This window comes from Apodemus sylvaticus, chromosome 19 (assembly GCF_947179515.1).
Source record: "Apodemus sylvaticus chromosome 19, mApoSyl1.1, whole genome shotgun sequence".
Taxonomy (NCBI): Eukaryota; Metazoa; Chordata; class Mammalia; order Rodentia; family Muridae; genus Apodemus; species Apodemus sylvaticus.
Window position 1 is genome coordinate 10512863 of NC_067490.1, and position 24835 is coordinate 10537697.

At 49.5% G+C, this 24835-nt stretch overlaps 1 protein-coding gene across 6 annotated transcripts in view; it reads left to right on the forward strand.

Moving 5' to 3' along the window:
- The window catches only part of Col18a1 (collagen type XVIII alpha 1 chain), a 113283-nt gene that overhangs the window by 58583 nt on the left and 29865 nt on the right, over nucleotides 1–24835 (forward strand). For all 6 annotated transcript variants that reach the window (XM_052163224.1, XM_052163225.1, XM_052163221.1 and 3 more), the window contains 4 exons: nucleotides 11968–12512; nucleotides 20732–20818; nucleotides 21760–21813; nucleotides 23902–24031. In XM_052163224.1, the coding sequence (XP_052019184.1) occupies nucleotides 11968–12512; nucleotides 20732–20818; nucleotides 21760–21813; nucleotides 23902–24031 (816 nt within the window). The remainder of the gene's footprint in view (nucleotides 1–11967; nucleotides 12513–20731; nucleotides 20819–21759; nucleotides 21814–23901; nucleotides 24032–24835) is intronic.

Here is a 24835-nt window from a genome sequence, read left to right on the forward strand (position 1 = left end):
AAGCAAACCAGTAAGAAACATCCCTCCATGGCCTCTGCATCAGCTCCTGCTTCCTGACCTGCTTGAGTTCCAGTCCTGACTTCCTTTGGTGATGAACAGCGATGTGGAAGTGTAGGCTGAATAAACCCTTTTCTCCCCAACTTGCTTCTTGGTCATGGTGTTTGTGCAGGGATAGAAACCCTGACTGAGTCAGTAGTCTTCAGAGGCAGGCCTTCAGCAAACCTTCCATCCATTCCTGGGTTAACCCCACGATCTAGTCACCTCTCAGGAGCAACACCATGCAGGAACCATGCCTTCTACCCAGGAGCCCGTGGGGCACATGGCACATTCGAACCACAATGTCTGCTTCCCTATGGGGGCAACTGAGGTAGGATCCAGCAGAGTGGACCTGGTCCCACTGCGCAGGCTCAGGCAGGTGGGGACAGTGTGTTGTGGTTCTGTCCTTGTCAAGGCTTTGGGAGAAGATACTTGACATCTCCGGGGCCAGTAGAGTTTCCAAGTGAGTCTAAAGACTGGCTCCTTGATAGCAGGATCCCATTGGCAGATGACCTGTCTGTCCTTCTGCCTTGGGGAATATATTTTTAAGATGATAAAATATGCCGGGCAGTGGTGGCGCACGCCTGTAATCCCAGCACTCTGGGAGGCAGAGGCAGGCGGATTTCTGAGTTCAAGGCCAGCCTGGTCTACAGAGTGAGTTCCAGGACAGCCAGGAATATACAGAGAAACCATGTCTTGAAAAAAAACCAAATCCACCCCCCCCAAAAAATGATAAAATATATACTTAACATAAAGTATGCCCCATGACTGCTGCCCCATGTACAGGTTAGTGCTGTCGGCTACCACCCACCATCTACCCCTAGAACTCCCGTATCCCCAAGCTGAACCTCCATTTCTGTTAATGCTCTCCAGTGCCCCAATCCCTCCCTCCTGTCTCTCATGTTGTCAGTTCACTTTGGAGTCCGGTTGTTCCGTTGTCGAGTGTGACCTTTTCTCCTGCGTTCTGGGTACCAAGTATGATGATGATGGCTCTCATGTTGCTGTGACAACCCGAGGGAAGCAGCTCGAGAGAGGAAGCGTGTGTTCCGGCTCAGTCTGAGGATGTAGTCTACCATGGTGGGGGGTGGGCAAGGCAGCAGGGGTGAGAGGCAGCAGACGTTGCACCCATGGTCAGGACACCCGTAGTCAGGAAGCGGCCAGCTGAGGGTGCCTTTTCTTTTTGGTTCAGTTTGGAGGCTCCAGATGGTGCCTCTGATCGACAGTGTGTGAGCTCTGTAGCCAGGATGCTGTGGGGATGACAAGGTGAGCACCACAACGTAGAGGAGGCATGGGATTTAGAATAGGGATGGATTCAATCCATTTCAAACCCAACTGTGGGGTGCATGTGTGTACAGGTACAAATACATATACACATATATTATATATATAGTGTATATAATATATTATACACATGATATATATACATATATTATGTATATGTATGTATATACACACAAATACACACTCACACACACACACACACACACACACACACACACACACACACACACACACAGAGTGTAATGGCTATTCCTGGTTGTCAACTTGACTATATCCGGAATGAACTTCAATCTAGAATTGGGAAGCTCACCTGTGATCCTAATCTGGAGGGTGGGAGATATAAGTGTCTGACCTGGATCTCGGCATGGAGATCTTGAGGCATAGTGGCTATGCCTCTAGAATCCTAGACAGTTAAGACGGGGAGATCTCAGAGTTCAAGGTCATCTGGGATGAAGCAAGTCCCAGATCCAGGCGTGGTGGCACACGCTTTAATCTGGCCACACCTTCTGCTGGAGACCTGCAGAAGGACATTGCAAGAAGGAAGATTCTCTCTCTCTCTCTCTCCTTTGCCTGCTTGCCTTGTGAGACTGAACAACTGCTAGATCCTTGGACATCCATTTGCAAATGCTGCTGACCATTGTTGGGGAGTTGGACTATAGACTGTACATCATCGACACATTTCCCTACTATATAGAGACTATCCAAAAATTCTGTGACTCTAGAGAACCCTGACTAATACACAGTGTAAGGACCTGACAACATTAAAGCCTGTGACTTTGGAAGAAATAATCATTTGGTCATATATGTGATAGTTTATTTCTAGGTTCTTTATTCTATCTCATTGGTCTGTCTTTCTGTTGTTTTCTGTTTTTTGCTTTGTTTTGTTTTGTTTCGTTTTGGAGATGGGATCTTGCGTGACTTAAGAGATACTGATTGGGCCTTTCCAGTGCTGGTTACAGGATATTACAGATAATGCAACACCATACTGGGTCCATATATCTGTCCTTATACCAGAGACAGTATTGGTATCTTAGTTTGTGTTTATTGCTGTAAAGAAATACCATGACCAAGGCAACTCTTATAAAGGACAATATTTAACTAGGGCTGGCTTACAAGTTCAGAGGTTCAGTCTGTTATCATGGTGGGAGCATGGCAGCATCCAGGCAGGCATGGTGCTGGAGGAGCTGAGAGTTCTGTCTTGATCTGAAGGCAGCCAGAAGACTGTCCTCCAGGCAGCTAGGAGGAGGATTTCAAAGTCCACCCCTATAGTGACACAGTTTCTCTAACAAGGCCACACCTCCTGATAGTACCACCCCTGGGCCAAGCATATTCAAATCACCACAGTTGGTGACTGTAGCTTTGGAGGAAGTTTTAAAACCAGAAATTGTGAGTCCGCCAGCTTTAGTCTGTCACGATTCCTTTGGCTTCTTTGAGATTTGGCATGAACTTCTGGATGGCTTTTTTATGTTTTACAAAAACTATCATTGGGAAGACTGAAGCGGTGGTTCTGTGCTAGAACATTTCTCCACATGGGTGGCATTCTGGGTTTAATTCCCCCATGCTGCCCAAAACCAAACCAAATCAAAACTGCCATTGGGGTTTTGATAGGGATCATGTATAGCCTGTAGGTCACCTTGGGTGGCTTTTATAATGGTTGTAGTTTGAATGTGTCTCCTCCAGATCTAATGCTGCTGAGGGTTATGGCCTTTTAGAGGTGACTGTAGGCTGTGGTTTCCTGAATGAGTTTCACACCCTCATGAAGGTTCTCTACCCCTTTGCTTCTACTGTGTGAGGACACAGTGAGATGGTGCCATCTTAGCATGGGGACTAGCTCTCAAAAATACCTTGGTTTTGGACTCAGCACCTAGTACTGTGAGAAATCCGATTCTGTTATAAGTTGCTCTGTCTTGGGTTGCTTTGGAGGCACGGTGAGCGTGGGAGGCCTGTCATTGATGTCTTTAATTTCTTTCTGCATTTTTTAATGACTTTCACTGTACAAGACTTTCCCCTTCTTGGCTCCGTTAGGTCCTAAGCATTTTATTCTTCTTGGTGTTACTCTATGTGGAAATCGCATTGAACTTTTTTTTACAGACTGAGTGTTGCAGTAGATAAACAGCGATTGCTCTGTTGACAGATGTGTTATCTTGTTGGTTTGCTGAGTTCATTTCTTTGTTCTGTTAGTAAATTGGTGTGTGTGTGTGTGTGTGTGTGTGTCACAACCTGTGCGCCTGTTATACTCCAGCCACCCATCCTTGATGAGACAACTTAAAAAAACAAACTAAATTAGAAGTGGAAAGTCCGGAAAGATGCATTTATTGGTTACATTGGGACAAGGGAGGAAGAGATCGAGTGAGTCTGTCTTCAGGTCCTGATGTGAGAAGAGAGTTTCAATAGAGGGCCAGGGGCATGCATCTAAGCAGCCCTGGTCAGGATGTGGTCCTGCAATCACTGGACCACCATCCACTGGGTCTTAGTCTTGTCTTGTAAGGTGGTCTCAAAGATGTTAGGGTGGTTTACGGCGGTCCTTTCCAGGAGACAAGTTCTCACTCTGACGTGTACCTTTTTCTTCTCCCAGCATGACATTCCTGGGGTGGGAATTCTCATTTCTTTGGGCCACATTGTTTCAACAATCTGTAGTCAGAGTGAGAGACATAAAAGTCTCTTTAGAGTAGTTTCATTTCTATCCAGACTGCTTACAGTTCTAAGAAACTTGTTGCAGATTCTTTGGGTGTCTATACTGACAACTTCCTCAACTTCCTTTCCAACCTGCCTACTTGCCTGCCTGCCTTTTCTTCTTCTCTTCCTCCTCCTCCTCCTCCTCCTCCTCCTCCTCCTCCTCCTCCTCCTCCTCCTCCTCCTCCTCCTCCTTCTCCTTTTTTATATAGCATCTTTATCTGGCTTTTGATAATACTGGCCTTATAGAATGAGATAGAACATTTTCTCCCCTCAGTATTTTGGGATACATTTGAGAAGAATCGATGTAATTTCTTTAAATGTTTTTTAAAGAGTTCTCAAAAGCAGGGTTTGTTTGTTTGTTTTGTTTTTTACAAACAAATGTTTGGTTTCCTCTGTAGCTTTTGAATATCTAGAAATCAGTCTCTTCCCGTGGTTTTCTCGGGCTCTGTCACAGCGTTCCGTTCCTGTAGTCAGGACCCTGCTCTCCTGACCTCGGTCATGAGTCTCCCCATGTTTTTGTCTTGGTTGGCTTTACAAGGTTCACCAGTTATGTTTATCTTTCCAAAGAGTTGACTTTGCTTTCATTGATTTTTCCCCCATGTGTTTTCCCGTCTGTTGCTTTATTGATTATTTTTGTTTCATTCTTCCTTATTTTTCTCCTTCTGTTTGCTCTGGATTCCGCCCCCCACACTGCCCTTTTCCTAATTCTGCATGTAATATGGTTATTTGAGACCACTGTCTATTAATGAGTATTTATAGCTATAGATTTCCCATCTCAAAGATTTTCTTTAGCTGCCCCACCAGTTTTTACGTCAACACACTTGACTTTTTGTTGTTTCTAAGTGTTTATTTTCTTATTTCTGCCTTGAGTTTTGTATTTCCTGGTTGTTTTAGGACTGTGAAGTGTAATTTCCACAAATCTGTAATTATTCCACTTTTATTTGTTTTTAATGTCTAACTTGATCCCAACGTGGCTGGAGAGTATGTGTCATATCTGTTGATGTTCTTCTGTGGCCTAACATTTGTCTGTCTATCTTGGAAATGTTGCATCTGCATCAGAGAGGAACTTGGACACCACTGTAGCTAGCAATGCTCTGTGCATGCCTACGGATCCGGGGAGTCCTTCCTCATTTTTAGTCTGGATATTCTGCCCTTCAGTGAGAGGGTGCTGGAGTCCCTGGCTGCTGCTGTAGAACTTTCTGTCTCTTCCTTGTTCTGTCAGTTTGCTTCATGTATGTTGCTGGTCTTTTTCTGTCACTGATTCCTCCTGTACTGATTCCTTTCTGTCCCTGTGCCTCTTGTAACACATGGGTTTAAAATTTTGTTCTGTCTAATATTACAGCTACCCAGGATCCTCTCTGTCTACTATTACCCAGCATCCTCTCTGTGTAGGCTGTCCTCTCGATGTCAGCCTGTTTGGATAGAAAGCATTTCATGTAGAGAACATGTGATTATAGTTTCTTAAATTACTTCACCAGTCTCTAAATTTTTAAATATTTGTGTGTGTGTGTGTGTGTGTGTGTGTGTGTGTATGTGTATGTGTGTGTGTTTGTGTTTTCAAGTATGTGTGTGCCTATACCCTGGATTATATGAGAAATTAGAGGAAAATTTAGAGGATCAGTTCTTTCCTGGGACCACAAGCAGACACCTTAACTTGCTGAGCCCCAATCTCTTGACTTTAGATTGACATTTAGTCCATTTACATTTATTGTAATAGCTGCTCTGAGGACCTCTGTCCCTGCTGTTAATACAGTTTGTATCTAAGCCCTCCGCTCCCCACCTCAACTCTCTGTTGAGATGACTTGTTTTTATTTTATGTGTATGAGTGTGTGTTTCTCTTAAATGTATGTATGTACACTGTATGTGTGTCTGGAGCCTGCAAAGGCCAGAAGAGGGCTCTGAGTCCCCTGGAACTGAAGTCATGGACAGTTGTGACAGCTGCCTTGTGGGTACTGGAAACTAAATCCACAAAGACCCCCTGGGTCCTCTACAAAGAGCAACCAGTGAGTGCTCTTAACCCCTGAGCCATCTCTCTCTCACCTCTTTAGTTGATTTTTGTAATGAAATGTTTAAATTCCCTTTTAATTTTCTTTTTTATGCATATTTTTATGTATATGTAATTTTATGTATATTTGTGTGTGTGTGTGTGTGTGTGTAGTTACCATGTATCTATATAATTAGATTTGTCATCCTCAAGCTCTACTTTCTAATTTGGATACTCACTAGCTTAACTTCAGTGGTATTCAAATGTGCTTCTCTCTCTCTGCCTTTTGTTGAGATCCCTTAGCAACCCTTCCCCGACCCTCCACCTCAAAACAGGGTCTCTCTTTGCAACAGCACTGTCTGCCCTGGAACTCATTTTGTACACCAGGCTGGCCTTGAACTCACAGAGATCCACCTGCCTCTGCCTCCCAAGGGTTAGGATTAAAGGCACACTCCACTAAACCCAGCTCCTTCTTTATGTGTTTTTACCCAGCCAAAAACAAAAACAATCTAATCATCCTTTGAATACATTTAAATCGTGTAGCAAACAAAAACCTGTGACCTAGCCAGGTGTTCCTACAGCAGCACTGTTTTTATGATTAGCTGTGCCTTTTCCCACCCCCACTTTTTTTGTTGTTGTTTTTTCGAGACAACAACAGGGCTGTGTAGCCCTGGCTGTACTGGAACTCACTCTGTAGACCAGACTGGCCTCGAACTCAGAAATCCGCCTGCCTCTGCCTCCCAGAGTGCTGGGATTACAGGCGTGTGCCACCACTGCCCAGCCTGCCTCTTCCTTTCTGAGGGTCTTTGACTCTTCTTGTGTTCATGAGACTTCCAATCCCTGCCTGTCCTTTGATTTCACAGTGGAGGACACATTCTGGTGTGGCGGGATCAAGGGGGCACTGACACCAACTGTTAGCGGTAAGGAGTCTATTAGAAGAGTTATTCATGCCATGGACAGACTGGTCTAAAAACACCAGTACGAGATGGACTCTGAAGGCGTCAGGCCCTCCAGGCAGGAGTGGGAAGGATCCCTTTTTGGAGCTCTCTGAGGAAAAAGTTTCACAGCTGCTGGGCTCTTTGATTCCTTTACAGGGAAGGCAGCAGGGAGCAGGCCCTACCTAGATGCCGGATTTCCAGCATTACATATTTGATGGCCGTTGCAGCATGCTGGACTGTTCCAAAGAGGCCATTCCGGGTTCTCTCTGCCCTGCCATTTTTTCAGAGTCCTCACTTTGAAACATTGTTTTTTCTTCTAAAACCACAAATCTTAAGGCACTGTTAGTGCAGGTTATATCAGTGGCTAGCCTGGCAAGGAGCTCCTGTAGTAGCCATCTCTGGCTCAGGACTCAGCCTCCCTACCTGAGCATGAACCTCTCTAGCCTGGAGTAACAACCTTCATGAATATGTAAATATAGCTGGCTCAATCTCATGAATATGCAAATATATCGAACTCATCCTCATCTCAAAATATGCAGCCCATTGGAGTGTTCCTATGTAGGGTGAGATAGCATCCATTGTAATAGACATCTTTAGAGACCATTATTCTGGTCACTGAGGTCGGTGGACGTGTATACACGGGGACAACAAAATTGATTGCATGAATGGCCTCAAAGTATATGTGAAAGCTCCTCTAACATATCTCCCATGTCTCCCAGAGAGCCACTCCGCCTTTCTTTCCCGTGGTTGTATGCTTCTGGCATTTTCTTTAACACCATGGCATAACTTTGCCTATTCACCTTTAGGTTCAGTGCTTCTTGCTTTAATGGGCGGTTTACCCTCTGGTGCATTGGTTTTCTGCCTGTGCATACTAAACACTGGTCTAGTGCCTTACATAGGTCCTGATCTGGATTCCTGGGATAACCCTGCCCAGGCCCTGCCCCATCCTCAAAACCCAGGACCTTCCTCTTCAAAGCGGGATCACATCTGAGCACCTCCTCCTGGTCAGAAAATACCCCCCCCCAGCCACTTTTGAATAATGCTGACCGTGTAGGGGTTTGGGTGTGGGTTAGCATGTCACCCGGAGTCAGTTTTTGTCATTCAGGCAGGGTGCAATGCTGTTTCTGGGGATGTTTTGTTCTATGTGTTTTTCTTCTAATACATTGTGCACACTCTAATTGCTACTGGGTTACAAAGTAGCATTAGGGAGCGCAACGCCTTTGAGGCTCATGAAGGGACCGCCCATCACCCTGAGGTTGTAACTCTTTCAAGTTGAACAGAAAAAGTGTTTAGGGGGTGGCCTTAAGAAACACTTGCCTTAGCTGGGCAGTGGTGGTCCACGCCTTTAATCCCAGCCCTTGGGAGGCAGAGGCGGGCAGATTTCTGAGTTCGAGGCCAGCCTGGCCTACAGAGTGAGTTCCAGGACAGCCAGGGCTACACAGAGAAACAAAAAAGAAAAAAATAGAAAAGAAAAAAAAAAAAAAGAAACACCTGCTTTGCTGTGTGTACCTAGCGCAGCATACACACCTCAATACATACCCAGATACACAAGTACGCAGCTGGGCAGCCCTTGAAGAATGACGGCTTCAGCTCGAACTCCCATACGCCTCATTCCTGGTGTGGTTTCAGTGCTCATCTTGTAACTGTTGCCTGCTGACACCCCCTCAGCCTTTCTCTGTAGTTTTTGCCAGATTCTTTTCTTTGCTGGGCTGTTGGGTTTCCCCTCTACCCTTTCTTTCTGGGCCAACTCAAGTCTGTCTTCCACCGGAAGCTTTGCAAGTATAAACATATTGCCGGTCTTCCGGAACTCAAACTGTCCACTTATTTTATGGTATGTATGTATGAATGTATGTATGTAGCCTTTTCTCTGTTCTGGATTGGTTTAGAGTGTCTCAGTTCTGTGAGGACTCTGACTCTGAACATCTCTAAATGGCTCCATTCAGGGCTTCAGGAAACTCCCCTCCAGGGCCTCATTCCACCATGAGTCTGGTGCGGCTCATCTTCCACAGCTCAGCGGAGCCCGGCCTAGGCGGATGTGATAAAATTCTCCACTCTAACTTCTTAGTTCACATAGCTCTCCAGCCTTTTCCACAGCAGTTTAGACCGTCTTAATGCTGCTTGGACTTGTCCCCTGGATTCTGCTGCTATGTACTAGATAACCATTGGGTCCAGCGTAGAAGGTCCCCACACAGATGCTGCTTGTGTTTGTATCTGAAGAGACCCCAGAAGTTAGAAGCAGGGAGGGGCTGCCATATTTCCCTCTGACTCAAGGGAAATGTTTGGTTTAAACACCAGTTTCTCTAGAAGGTTCCACAGGAGTTGCTTGGTTGGCGGTTGGGTATCTCAAAAATGTTTCCCTCTGTCTGGCCTGGGAGATCACTGATAGGTTGACATCTACCTGGGGTCTGGGAGCACCAAATGCACATCCAACTGAACTCAGGCCTAGGCTCTGGGGTAGGGCTGCCACAGCTTGATTTCTACAAGATTTGGAGGCCAGGGAGAGCAAAGACCGGCTGTCCCATCCGGAGCCCTACACTCGGTAGCTCCAAGAGTGTGTGGGAAAAGCCGGTGGTTAGCCCAGGGATTGATGTACAGTCCCCAGGCTACGTCCCTAGGAAAGCCAGTTGGCAAGCTGTGGGGCCCTGGATGTCAGAAGCACCATCCCTGAGCAGCCCAGTATACTGGCCTAGTTGGAGGGCTTTCTCCAGGGTAAGCAGACACCAGGATTGGCCAGGAGCCTTGCTGAGGGACGGGATGTCTCCTTGCTTAGAGATATTCAGTGAGGGAGTGTGCCCTCTTGCCCTGGGGCTGCCAGGGTCCCTGTTAACAGGTCATTTTTCTCATGACATTTGCCATTACTGAGCCCATGCCGAAGGCTAGCCCTTGCCAAATGGCTGTACTATCTGCCCTCGAAGTTCTCCAACCAGGCCCTGCTTGGCAAGGTTGCCTGTGAAGGGAATGGTTTGGCTGTAGTCCAGGGAGGGAGGCTGTCAGGGGCTCCTGTACTGTGCCATCAGGAGCCTGGCACAGTCAGTTGGGAGCACCAAACATTCTTGCTGCTGGTCCCTCCAGAGTCAAGCCTTGACTGTGCTCATTGCGGGGTGGGGGTGGGGGTATGCTGAGTACAGTTGGTTCTGCATGGAGCTAAAAGGGTGTGTGCGTGTTAAAATACAGGCTTTCACAACTACACCAACTCACTTTAGGGAAGGTGGGCTTTAACCACGTAGGGCTCCCTTTCCTAGATCTGAGTTCAGGTGAGTAACTAGACAGGCCTTAGCTTGCATCAGGGCCAGTCTCCTGCAGTAGCCCTCTTGAGATTATAGAGCATTGCACAGACCTTGCTTCTTATGGGGGGAATGAGCTTCCTGGCATAGGCAGCCAGGGCTGCCCCGCCCCCTCTGCCCCCCTCTCCCGCACCCCCACCCCCACCCCTTGCCGCGCCGCTGCTCACCACTGCTGTAACCAGAGAACAGAGCCAGTGATCTTATGGCCCTGGCATGTGGCAGCTCCTCTCAACAGAGCCAAAAAAGAATTTCATGGAAAGGATAATGGAAGGACTTGGGAAGAGCTGGCTGCAGGACCCAGGGGTCATCCCGTAACACAGTGGTGCCTTCCAGCCCAGGAAGCCAGCAGCTGCAGAGTCCCGAGTGCTGTGCTAATGCAGCGCTGGGGATTTTTGCTGTCCAGAAGGAGGAATAGAATGGCTGGAAGTGGCCACATCTCCAGCGCGCAGGCATCATGCCTGACTTGGCTTTTCTAAACTTCAGTGCCTGCCGCAGTGTCCTAGCATTTCTGGTGAGAAGGGAACACGGTAACAGCTGTGACAGTGTTGGATGAACGATTGCCCAGGGATGGCCTGCTGGTCTTCCCTGCTTTCTTCTGGAAGGCTGCAGACACTCGGTCCTTGCAAGCCATGCCCCGACCAAGCCGGGTCCATTCTGCATGCAGCAAACACCATGTCTGGTCAGCATTAAGGGATTAGGGGACCCGTGACAGGGTGAGGCTTTGGGGAGACCCTCGAGGCAGGTCTGGCTGTCCACGTGGCACATAAGGCCTGGGGGATGTGTTCGATGGCCGCTCTTCTGGTTTCAAGGGGCTCGTTGACTTAGCTTATCCTGTGAAGTTGGGGGTTCGGGGTTTCCCACCTCGTAATCTGTAGAGCCTGGTCAGCCCAGTCCCACTGTGGGAGCCTGACCTGAGGCATGGTGCTCTTGCGCATGCACACGCTTCCCTGGCTTGCCCGCCTCCAGCAGCTCCTTCCTTGAAGAGCTCTTGATGGCAAACCTTGCCCCCCCACCCCTACCCCCCCCAGCCCCTCCTCTCAGGCTTTGTAATGCTAATGGCATGTGAGTGTATTCAGTGGGTCTGATGGCCCTTGCCTACAGACAAGGGCTGGCTTGCACAGCTGTGGCCAAATCAAGATGGCGCAAGGACTGAGACCAGTATGTGAATTGGGTCACTGGAGCACGTTGGAGGAGCGGTGAATCTGGGAGCGTCTGTATAGGGTTGTGGCTGCAAGCCTTCTCGTGATTCTTCTGTGTCACAGTGTAGAGGCAAGCTTCAGGGAGCAGAAATGGCCAAGGAAGAGTTTCCTGCTCCCCCCCCCCCCCCCCCCGCAACATTCCATTTGATGGGCTTGCAGAGAACCAGAGCGAGGGTTTGGTCTCAACGTAGAAAGCATAATGATCGAATGAAACCAGAGACGGCTGACTTTGGGAGCCTGGCTGTTTGAATCTCCCAAGTTCGATTTATCACCTAGCTGACTCCTAGAGTGGAAGTACTGTGCACAGCCTCCTCTGGCTTTGTAGTAGAGAGAGGTCTTACTCCACGTCTGTGCTTCTCCTGCAGAGTCTGGGTCTGGAGGGTAGGAGACTCCACACCCCAGTTCTTCATGCCCATCTTGAGATTGCTTCGGCCTCTGATCTCATGGGGGTGGGGGTGATGGTGGTGGTGGTGGGGGGGAGTGGCATTATGGCCCGTATCTTCCAGGATGCCGTTGTGTTCTGGTCTAATCCTGTGCAGTCACCTCACTGGATGTCCTTCTCTTTGCAGAAAATGTTGTTGAGGAGGTGGGGCTGCCGCAGCTCCTTGGAGACCCCCTGCCCCAGCAGATCTCACAAACCGACGACCCTCACGTCGGGCCGGCCTACATCTTTGGACCAGACTCCAACAGTGGCCAGGTGGCCCATTATCACTTCTCTAAACTCTACTTCCGAGACTTCTCGCTGCTGTTTCTTGTCCGGCCAGCCACAGAGGCCGCGGGGGTGCTGTTTGCCATCACAGATGCCGCCCAGGGGGTGGTCTCGCTAGGCGTGAAGCTCTCAGAGGTCCGAGATGGACAGCAAAGCATCTCATTGCTCTACACGGAGCCTGGGGCCAGCCAGACCCAGACGGGAGCCAGCTTCCGCCTACCCGCGTTTGTTGGCCAGTGGACACACTTCGCGCTCAGTGTGGATGGAGGCTCTGTGGCTCTCTACGTAGACTGTGAGGAGTTCCAGAGAGTTCCATTTGCTCGGTCTTCACAGGGTCTGGAGCTAGAGCGTGACTCTGTCGTCTTTGTGGGCCAGGCTGGTGCAGCAGACCCTGACAAGTTCCAGGTAACCTGCGTTGCCCTACTGTGTGCTGATCCAGGGGAGGAGGGGCCAATAGAGATGAGAGAAAGCAGGTTCCTCCAGTTGATGCTGCAGCCTGAGGCAATAGCCCAGGCTTCCCCATTTGCGGGTGGAGTGGCATCTGCTCCCTGTTTTTGTTGTTTGATGACTTGAAGCATCCTGGTGGGCTCGTGTGAATTCTCTGAGACCCCAGTGTCTATAAGAGAGGTGCTGGAGGCGATTTCTACCCAGGCTCCCTTCTTGAGTTGATCCAGACCACCTTCTCAGGCATGAGCTGGGGCCTTTGGAACGCTGGGGGCACCAAATTTAAGATGAGGAGAATATGGGGTTTAGTCAGGGTTCAGCTATTCCTTCTGAAAGATGGGCACTCAGGCATTTAGCGAAGAAAGTTAACGAGACAGTTGTAGAGATGTACACCTGGACAGGGAGAAAGAGCTAGAGTTCCAGGTCCACTTGGACTATCCTGTTTCAAAACAACAAGAAAAATTGTTCATTTAAAGCTAGCCAGAGTAGGGTCTTTCTTTGGCTGCACACACAGTTGAGGAAGCACTCTGCTGGCAACAGGGACAGGGACTTCACACAACTGCTCCTCCTGCCTCAGCCCTGGCTGTCTATTATTTTAATGAAGACTTTATGACAGGCCTGTGGCGCTCTCCCATGTTCTGCCGAAGTCCCTCACTTCTGGGCGTTCATTTCTTGTTGGGATCCCAGCCTCCTGGGAACAAGCGCGTGGGGACCCTAAGTGGGTACTGACTCACGCCTCCTGAATTCAGTACAGCAGCCGTCAGCAGCTGGGACGCCCCTGCCCAACCCAGACAGGGGTCCCTGTGTGTGTAAGGAAGGACGTGTCCCTGGGGGACAGACACTCAATTATGACCCAGACAAGGACCTCCTGTTGTAAGTTGTGCTAAGTCCCACGTCCACAGCTCTCAAAGATGACCTTCTGCCCTCCGGCAGGAACTTTTAACCCACGGGGTTCAAAAGCTACCAGGACTCTGGCAGCAGACTGGGCCTCTTTGTGTTTCCCTTCTGATCTCCAAACACGATTACCAGAGAAAGGAGTGTCATCATTTCCAGAGTGGGACATTTGTGCCACACTGTCCCCATCATTTCCCGGGGGCATGGCGGGCCCCTCAGGCCCTGTGTGTCTCTGGCTAACGTAGCAGAGCTGGGTAAGGAACAGTGAGCCTGAGGCTGCAGAGGGCAGAGCCTCACACCCGGTGGTGCTGATGAAGGGACACAGCTCCCCCCTGTGTGACGTGATCTCATCTCAGACTGGGTCCTGTCAGGCCTTACATGCTGGATATGTAGAAAACCGTATTTGGGCATTTTCATTTCCTGGTGTGTTTGTGAAAGCACACTTTGCATTGTTTTAAAAATGTCTTTATTATTTGTTTGTTATTGTTGTTGCTTTGGGTTTTTTTTTTTTTAATGTATATGAGTACACTGTAGCTGTAATTATGGTTGTGAGCCTTCATGTGGTTGCTGGGGATTGAATTTAGGACCTCTGCTCACTCTGGTCAACCCAGCTCAGTCAGGTTAACCTTGCTCACTCAGGCCCAAAGATTTATTTATTATATGTGAGTACACTGTAGCGGTCTTTTAGACATACCAGAAGAGGACGTCAGATCTCATTACGGATGGCTGGGAGCCACCATGTGGTTGCTGGGAATTGAACTCAGGGCCTTTTGGGAAAGCAGTCAGTGCTCTTAATTGCTGAGCCATCTCACCAGTCCTGTTTTTTGTTGTTATTGTTGTTGTTGTTGTTTTTTTTTTTTGTTGTTGTTGTTGTTGGAGTCCAGCCATTGGTTTATATAGACTCTTTATATTTGAAAGACACTGATCCTTGGCTGTGTATACACACATTTTATTTCCCATTTATTATTTATTCCTATTTATTTCCCATTATTACTACACCATTTTTTCTTTGCACTTATAAACAACAATAGGGCATTTAATATGTTTCTTTGGTTAATTTGGGTCTGGAGAAAACACCCACAACCTTTCATTTGAAAAACTTTTAGGCTGGGCAGTGGTGGCATACACCTTTAATTCCAGTACTTGGGAGGCAGAGGCAGGTGGAATTCTGAGTTTGAGGCCAGCCTGGTCTACAGAGTGAGTTCCAGGACAGCCAGGGCTACACAGAGAAACCCTGTCTCAGAAAAAACAAACAAACAAACAAACAAACAATCAAACAATCAAACAAAAACAAAACAAGAAAAACGTTTAGAAGGAAGGAGACTTAGCACATTAAGGGACATGTGACCCATGCTGGTTCTGCGCAGATCATAGGCTCCTCCCCAGATGACCTCAGCAGTCTGACCCTGCCTGCTCCTGTGTGCTAGGCCTCAGGATCTTTTGCATAGATTCAAATCTGAGGGCAGCAGAATGTGCTGCAAGGGGGAGTAGAAGATGGTTGGATTTAGCACAAGGTGTGTGCAGACTTGGTACTGAGGCCTTTGAGGAAGAGTCACTGTGCTGTGTGGTTCACCACGTGACGGAAGCTAGCCCAGAGCTTTTGCGAGCCAGGGAGCTGGAAAGCCAGAGATCAGGGAGCCAGATGGGTGGGGAGGGAGAGCTCGGCTTCCTCTGAGTCATCTCAACTGAGGATGCTCAGTCCCACCTGCATCCACACACTGCCAGGGAGAGCCTGGCTGTGCCGCCAGCCTCCCAGGACAGGTCCTTGCTGGGTGACAGTCCTCACAGAGTGCTACCTGCCCCTTTGAGTGTGGGCATGAGCATCAGTCTGTGCTCTCAGTCTCTTTAAAGCATCACTTTCAACTGGACCGTGTTTTAATCCAATAATGCTTGTTATTTTATGTGTCCTGTCGTTAAAATTCCTCCTGGCTTTATTCTCCTGCCAGAGATGCCTCTGCTTCTGTGTGGGATGCTAGGGTTAAACCCAGTGCCTCCCACATGCTGGGCCCGTATTCCCCATTGAGCCCTGAAACACCCTGCATGTCTTATGAGCTCCCCCATCTTCTTGGCTGTCTTAGTCAGGGTTTCTATTCCTATACAAACATCACAACCAAGAAGCAAATTGGGGAGGAAAGGGTTTATTCAGCTTACACTTCCACATTGCTGTTCAACACCAAAGGAAGTCAGGACTGGAACACAAGCAGGTCAGGAGGCAGGAGGCCATGGAGGGATGCATCTTACTGGCTTGCTTCCCCTGACTTGTTCAGCTTGCTTTCTTATAGAACCCAGGATGACCAGCCCAGGGATGGCACCACCCACAATGGGCCCTCCCACCTTGATCACTAATTGGGAAAATGTCCCACAGCTGGATCTCATGGAGGCATTTCCTCAAGGGAGGTTCCTTTCTCTGTGAGAACTCCAGCCTGTGTCAAGTTGACACACAAAACCAGCCAGTACATTGGCTTAAGATTTCTTTTGAAGTTCTCTTTCAACTCCAGCAACCCCTTGGGTTTATGACTCCAGAGACCCTACTAAGCACGGCTTTCCTGTGTTGCTCCTTCAGCTGTGAGCATCCCATGGTCAGCGTTCATTTCCTTCATTTAGAATACAGTTCAGCATTAAAAGCTCTCGAGGCTATGAATTTTCCTCAGAGTGCAACCATGGCTCTCCTATGAAAGTTAATGAGCAGGGTGGCCGTGGCAGCACACACCTTTGATCCCAGCACTCAGGAGAGAGGCAGGCTGTCTTAGTTAGGCTTTCCATTGCTGTGAAGAGACTCCATGACTAAGGCAACTCTTATAAGGACAACATTTGATTGGGCCTGGCTTACAGTTTCAGAGGTTCAGAATGGTATCACCATGGTGGGAAGTATAGCAGTGTCCAGGCAGACATAGTGATCTAGAAAGAGCTGGGTGTTCTATATCTTGATTCAGAAGCACCCAGAAAGAGACTGTCTTCCAGGCACCTAGGAGGAGGATCTCAAAGCCCACACCCACAGGGACATACTTCCTCCAACAAGGCCACACCTACTCCAGTAAGGCCACACACCTCCTAATAGTGCCACTCTCTGGGCCAAGCATCTTCAAACCACCACACAGACAGGCAGATCTCTGAGTTCAAGGCCAGCCTGGTCTACAGAGCAAGTTCCAGGACAGCCAAGCCTATGAAGAGAAACCCTGTCTTAAAATACCCCCCACCCTCCAAAAAAAAAAAAATGATGTGTGCGCTGGAGCCATGAGGTTGCCCCAGGCATCAAGTTCATGATATCAGGCCTGCCCGTGTAAGGAGTAGGCAGCAGAGATCAAAATCTGATGCCAGCAGTTCTGATCCTGCTCAAGGGACAATGGAGCACTCCCTTTCCGCCCCTCAGTTGGGGTGCTTCTTAGTCTTTTCCAGTGGGTCTTCTCAGTGTTCCCTCTTGTAAATCTCCACCAATATCTTTTCCATTCATCGGAAGCGGGAGTAGCCTGTGGTGGGCACATTGCTACAGCATGCACACCGTCTCCTTCCTTGGCAAGTTAAGAGACCAGAGGAGACTGGCTGTGATGAAGTGGCCTATTAGGACCTGGTCACGGGATGGAAGACCTGAAGCCAGAGGCTCACACAGTAGTGTGGGAGGGAGGATGAATATTAAGGCAGTGGCTGGAGTCACCAGAGCTGTGAGGCATTGGCCACCAGAGCAGGTGGCATGGTTGGGTCACAGGGCTGCAGGAACTGGGCTGGCCATGTGAGGTAGAAAAAGTGAGGGAGGAAAAGGTCTGATGACTCTGAGGCTGGGGAAAAGGGGGTGGGGCAGAGAGGCTACCCTGAAGGCCATGGGGAAACTCAGATACAATGTATGACACGAAACCAGCCGATAGCCCCACATCATGGCTTCAGCCCCTGACGACCTCTGCTGACTGGTATACAGTTCCTGCTGTAGCAGGTCCAGGTGAGCCCAGACAGTGTGTGTGCCTGATGCTGGCCAGTTTTAGTCACTTCCCATGGCCAAAGCACCACAGGTCAGTGTGGTAGGAATAGTTCCACATGGCACTCGTCTGTCAATGTTGACAGTCCTCCCCGCAGTTTCCAAGGTCCAGATTGCATAACTCTTGGGTCCAAGTCCGTTAAATATTTGCAGTGGGCCTTAGGGCTTTTGTACAAGTGTCATCTCCCCCATTTGAGGTTGGGAGGACACCGGGCAGGGGCGGAAGAGTCACAAGGGCGGGCAGGATGCAAAGCGGAACTCAGTGCAGACACAAGTCTTTTCTGCCCTCTTCAGGCCTTTCACAGACACAGGCACCGAAAAGCCTTGACAGTGTGGCACTGTCCACGCACTGAGCCCGTCTGTGTGGAATGCCGTGTGTCCGTTAGCCAAGATCATCCCAGATGCTCCTGGCACCAGTATTACCCCTAGGGACTAGTTTTCTAACATTTAATTTAAACCCAATTCCTCCTGACCCTGGCTGCTCTTAACGGTTACCGTGGTACCTGAATTCTTGGGTATCCATTCTGTTCCCAGATGCTCTGTGGACCTGGGAAGCTGCCAGGCAGGAAGTATGCATCTCCCTACCTGTAAATCGTTGCTCTCTGTGCTCTAGGCCTGTGCCTGACTGGTGCTGGGCTCCTGGTTGTGGGTGCTACTCACTCACGCGCACGCACAGGCACGCACACACGCACGCACGCACAATCATACTCCTTCTCCCACAATGGTATATACTTAACAGACTTTCCTGGTGCTGGCTGTTTGGATCTCCCAGAATCCCCTTGGACTAGATACAACCAGTTTATTCTTGATTTGCTGGCTTGATACTGTCCCTCTAATCTTTTGGGAGTACAAATATCTGTTCTGTTTATCCTGACCTAAAGACTTCCTGCGCCTTAGATCACCATAACCTATGGGATAGGGGTCCCAGAGTCGCCACTATCACAGGGTTGGTCCTGAAGCGTCAAGCCTTGTTTCTGGGTCCCACTGAGGCCCACGGGGTTGACACAGGCCAGGGCTTGGCTTTCTGCTGCTCCTCCCCAGAGACTCCTCTCTTGTGACCCAGGGCCTGGGTTTCCTGAGATGGGTTCTGTTGGCCTGAGGGGTTTGTAGAGATTTTTCTGCACCTTCTCAGGTGCTGAGGAAGCTGAACTGTGGTGACCTTGAGGGGTGAGGAGGTAGGCAGGCAAGGGTAGAGAGCAAGCAGAGAGACCTGTAGTCTCACTAGTTCGGTTTAAGCAAGGGCTGCTAGTGTCAGGCCTCCATGTTACCTATGTATCCCAGGTACTGAGGGCAGCACCTGGGAGGTGACAGTCCCCATATCCTGTCTCATTTGTCACTGAGAACGAGTCCTCCATCTGCTGCTGGTGAGTTACATTGCCACTAGATGTCACCAAATGCTGCACCTAGTCCAGCGTTGGTCCTTGGGCTGCACCTGAGACTCTGGAGAGCCTCCAGTGCAGCTACCTGCTACCTCAGGTGTGGGATTACAGGGACAGAACTGTGGATAACAGGTGTCTCCATACAGCTTAGCTGATGGGGGCAGAGTCATCAATCGTTTGCCTACTGGTAATTCCTGCCATGGGTCTTCTGGAATATTCCACAGTTAGGTGGGGAGAATGTGGCCTGCCACAACGCTGTACTGCTTCTGAGATAATGTGACAGGGTGCTTGGATGCTATCTAAGGTCTTGAAGCTAAACCAGCTTCAGTGTGGTCCTGCGGGGTGGCTGCAGCTGCGACTCCCAGGTGTGCACCTGGCCTGCGGGGTGGCTGCAGCTGTGACTCTCAAGTATGCACCTGGCTGTCATGAAATTATCACTCTTTGTGTACATGCTTGCTCATGGTTAGTGAAGGCCTTGCTCTGGCTGGAAATGACCAGGTCAGAGTGTTTGTGGGGTGCAGGGCTCCTGAAGCCCACCTCTCTCTCCCTTACCTGGATTCCTAGTCATCTAGCTCCTTCACCTACCATAAGTAAGCCAAACTGTGTATATACATGGGTGTGTGCACTTAGGTATGTACACATAAGTATTAGATGTGTGATAGTTATGCTGGCACACATGCACACATGTGCACACACACACAGACTTTGCTTGGCTGTCTTCAATACTGGGAAGAGTTGTGGGACATGGGGTGTTGGATGGACCTAGCCCAGAGTGGCTTTGATCCCGTGTGTGGTATTGGAGACTATTTCCCAGAAAAGCCAGACTGAGCTGAACACTGAGATAAGGAGAGATAGAGGCAGCCACAGACCAGGACCCAGCTGGGGACGGAGGTGGGATTGTTAGTTGTCACGTGTTCCTGGGGAACAGGGAGGTGTGATTGAGGATCAGAAAGCATCTGAGTTTGGGACCCCAGACCTGTCAGCAAGCTTGGGCCAGTCATCGCCTGCTACCCATAGCACGGGCTCCCAAGCTAGGATGGCTACATTTTTCAAATGGCTGGGATCATCCAAAAGTTATTTTGTGATGTGTGTAAATGGGTATGAGATTCAGGTTTCAGTCTTGTTAGGACCACCATTACTGTCCGTAATGCATTGTTTTCACATAGGCAGACTGAAAAGGCTGAGGTCTCTCTTTGAGCTCTTGTTGAGCAAGTCATTTTGGAATTGAGGAAGTGCCGTCTCTACTCAGTAAACTGAAATTAGCAAGTAGCAGGATACAGTCAATGTAAAAATGCAACACAGGGAAAGTATGCATGAACTCCAGTATACCCTGTTGAGAAGCATTCACAGTACCTTCAGACTGACACCCCGGACCCTGGAGTCTGCCTGACCCCGGAGCCTGCCCGAGGGCCAGTGATCCAGGCACCAAGCATGAGGGAGGGGCCACGTTTGGCCCAGAAACTGCCAGAACTTGAAAGCTGGTGGAGAGCCTGCTCCTTAGTCTTAGGGAGATTCCCTCATTAATTCAGGCTAGGCTGGGCCAGCATGAGTCAGAGGCTCGGTGTGAGCCCCGCCTCCGGAGCCGCAGGGTCTTAGTGTCTCTCCCTGTTTTTATGACAAGGTATAACTTACAGGAGGGAGGCCAGTGTTTATTTTGGCTTGCAGTTTCAGAGGAGCCTGGGAGGGAAAGCTTGGTGGAGACATGAGGTGCTGGTCACTTTGCAGTCCCGAAGCAAAGCAGAAAGGGGACAGGAAGTAGGGGAGGTGTTTAAAATGTCAAGGCAGTCTCCCAGGAACCCAGTTCCTTCGGTGAGGCTCCGCCTCTTAAAGGCTCCACAACCTTCCTAACTGGTGCTACCAGCCGGCAGCGGAGGATCCAAACACCAGATCCATTGAGGGACATTTCATTTTCAAATTAGTGATCTTCTGCCTCTGTCTAGGGGATGATCTCGGAGCTGAAGGTACGTCAGACCCCCCGGGTGAGCCCCGTGCACTGTCTGGATGAAGATGATGATGATGAAGACCGGGTGAGTGTCTGTGGTGATGGTGGGTCTCCCCACTGTGAGCAATGATTCTCAAGCGATATGCTGGGAAAAGCCAGAAGATGCCAGTGGGTTTCAGGAAGCTGTGTCTCCAGATACCTTCCCCTGCCTTAACTTTCCATCTCAGAAACCTGGGAATTGTAAATGTCAAAGACACCGTGTGAAAAGTGGAAAGTGCATTTGTACTTGGTTTTGTATGATGTGTGTTTATGGGAGGGGGAGTTATGTTAGCCTGTTGTGTGCTGTGCGTGTCTCTTGATGTGCTATGTGTGTCTGTTGTATGGTGTGTGTGCTCTCTTTTGTCTATGTGGTTTTGTCTGTTGGTTGCCTGTGTGGTATGTATGTATGTATGTATGTATGTATGTATGTATGCCTTTTCTTTGTCTGCTGTTATCTATAAGGATCTTTTGTGTGTGTGCTGCCCACGCTGGGTGTCTGTGTGTCTATCCCACCTGGGCCATCTTGACATTGCGATGGCACTGCAGGTTCTATGGGCCCAGGTGGTATTTGGCCTCTGGGTTTATATTAAGTTACATACTTTGGTAGGAGGAAAGACTGGTCCCTGGCCTCCCCAGAGCTCCTGGGGGCTGCTGGGAAGGGAAAACATGAAGGCAGCCAGTCCAGGCAGGTGATGGATGGGGACACAATTGGAAGCACCTACACTCCATGCTTGCTTCTTCAATGTCAGCCCAGACTGTGGCTGCTTAGGGTACCTGCCCACCCACTTGCCTGTCTCCTGAGGATGGCCTCTGAGGACCAAACAACTATGTCACATGACAGGCGTACACAGGCCTAATCTACAACCTCTGGCTGGCCAGAGCAGCGAGTCTGACTGTTTTTGACCCAGCAAACCTCTTGTTTGATGTTCAGTTGATATCCTGTCATTGTGTCTCTGATCCTAACTTCATTTCCCTCCCATCCTGCAGGCATCTGGAGATTTTGGAAGTGGCTTTGAAGAGAGCAGCAAATCACACAGGGAGGTGAGTTGTTGTGTGTGGCCAGGGCATCCCCTGGTTCAGGCGGCAGAGAGGCACAGTCTGTGCAGAGTGTGTACAAGTATATGTGATATCCCGGCCGTCCCTCTGTCATGCAGATGCATGCCCAGCAGGGAGCAGTCTGAGGTTGGCCATCTCCCCCCCCCCCCCCCCCCCCCCCCCCCCCCCCCCCCCCCGGCTCTGATGCCTTTTGCCCTGAGTGAGCTCTAAAGAGAGAATTTTCTTTGGTTTTTTTGGATTTGGTTTTTTCGAGACAGGGTTTCTCTGTATAGCCCTGGCTGTCCTGGAACTCACTCTGTAGACCAGGCTGGCCTTGAACTCAGAAATCTGCCTGCCTCTGCCTCCCAGAGTACTGGGATTACAGGTATGCGCCAACACCACCTGGCGAGAAAACTTTCTTAGCAGAGATGAGCTAGCATTTTTCTGTGGCTGCTGCTGGCTGCTATGAGACCACAACTGGTTTGTGTCTAACATGAAGACAAGGCAAATGGCCTTGTTAGGAAGTTTCTGGACAGCCATGTTGCATACTCCTTCTAGTCCAGGGTCCAAAGAACCCAGAGGGACTCCAGATAGGAAAAGGATGTTTGAATGAACCCCCCTGGGCCTGTCTGTGACCCCAGCATCTATAGTGCAGAGTCTATCTTTAAGGTGGACCTTGGGTGTCAGCACCAGGGACACTATAGGATACTGAGTGGCTTAAGGGTGGGGAATGGTCCCTACCACCAATCCCAGAAGAGGTGTCTAGGACTCCTTGATATGTGTACACTCAGGCAGGGACAGGCAGGTCCTAGGGACAGGGGACACAGCCATCTTGGACTGCATTGTGTTGCCCCAGTGGGGTCCAGTAGCCTCTGCATTCCTTGAAGGCCATAAGCTGGCCTCCTCACAGCTGTGTGCTGGACTTGCGAACTGCTGTCTCTGCATAGGGCACCCTGGGCAAGGCAGATGTTGGAAGTACAGATTCACCTTGGAGTGGGGACCATGCTGGACAAGCACAGCCTCCTCTGTAGACCAGAGGCTGCTAATAACTAGCATGAGCATTCATAACTCATCCTTTCTTGTGACCTGATCACTCCAGCTAGGAGGCTGGCCCTGCTGTCACAGGAACTGTGAGGGGCTTGGCCACCCGGGGGGTCCATGTGGAATCATCCCCTTGAGGGAATTAAAGCCATGGACTTCGGGTGTCCCATTTCCACCCAAGTCTGTGATGCCCGTGGGATGACCTGTCATGACCACATCAGGAGTGTCTGGGGGAGGCCTTGTCCGGGCCCCACAGTACTACCTTAGCCAGGGTACTCCCCAGGGCCCATCTACCCAGACTACACAGTCACTGACAGAAAGTTGTCAGGGATAGAGGCTATGTTGATGTGGGATCCCAGGTCCCCCGGCTGAGTATTTTTTGAAACTGGGCTCATGGCAGAGGGTCTGTAGGGTAGACCAGCCTCCTCCATGTGAACAATAAGAAGTCAGTGGTGGGCCAGTGTTACAGTAGAACTGAGGGAGAAGTCTCAGAAAGAATACACCTACTCCATACACCCTTCTGTGACACCAGAGGACCTCACCTGAGCTATCTTTGGCGCTATCCTTCCATAGGAAGCCTCTGGACTAGACCAGGGGCTGCCGTTTATCCTTGGTCTGGCAATGGAGGACTCCTGAGGTATATGACACTAACCTCCAGGCTATTGAAACCTGTAGCGTATACCTCTGTAGAAATGTATTCTAAGTGAATACATTTAATTATTATTTTTATTTTATTTTATTTTTTATTTTTTACTTTTTTGGTTTTTCAAGATAGAGTTTCTCTGTGTAGCCCTGGCTGTTCTGGAACTCACTCTGTAGACAGGCTGGCCTCAAACTCAGAGATCTATCTGCCTCTGCCTCCCAAGTGCTGGGATTAAAGGTGTGTGCCACCACTGCCCAGCAAATAGTGTTCTTATCATCCTGAAAAGCCTGCAGGGCATTCCATTTCATAAGCCATAAACCCCAAATCGAGACAGAATGGTCAGCTCATACATGCTCGGGATAGCCTTACTGCTGAATAACAGAGCCAGGTGTCCCGCTCTCCACTTGCAGGATACGTCTCTGCTATCTGGGCTCCCCCTGCCACCTCCTGTCACTTCTCCACCCCTGGCTGGAGGCCGCACCACAGAAGATTCTAGAACCAAAGAAATGGAGGAAGAAGCCACGGTAGATTCTATAGGAGGTAAAATTTTTCTAGATGTGCTTTGTGTGTGTAGTATGTAGTATGTGTATGTGTGTATGCATGCACACACATGTGCATGCGTGCATGTGCGTGCATGTGCACATGTATGCATGTTTGCATGCATGTGTATGTGTGTAGTATATGTGTGTGCATGTACATGTGTATGTGTGCATGTATATGCATGTGCATTTATATGCGTGCATGTGTGCATGTGTGTTGGATGAGAGCTGTTTCTCCCTTCTGAAGCTTTTCTGCCTTCTAAGAAGGTCCTGTTCAGACAGGCTCCTGGCTGGGCCCCAGGAGAGCTCTGAGTCAGACAGCTGTGACACATCCTTTGTCAGAGATCTTGGCCTGCGTGGCCTTTGTCTGTCATGTGGAAGAACCTTCCCAGAGATGCCATCTCCTGGTTCAGGGCCGTCCGTTTGCTAGGAGAGTGTGAAGGGAGCCCAGGGAGGGATGATGTAAGGGAAAGTATGTTCTTAGCCCAGACCATGCCATGGGTCAGCATGTAGGGTTGGACATGTCTTCTGTGGAGGCCACTGTCTGGGAGACCTGCCTAGGACCGACGGGGATGGACGCCTGAGACATGCGAAATGTGAATTGTGCATGTGTTGGGATAGTCTCTGTGTGCTGGGTATCACACATTCTGGGTAACAGCGTGAACCTCCCACCTCTCAGCTCTATGGGACTGCAGCACAGTGGAGCCTATGAATGGGCCTCTGGGAGTCCCCAGGGCTTCCGATCCTCTGGAGAGGACAGGCTATGCCTCCTCCTGATGCTGTCAGGGCTCAAGTACTCAAAGAT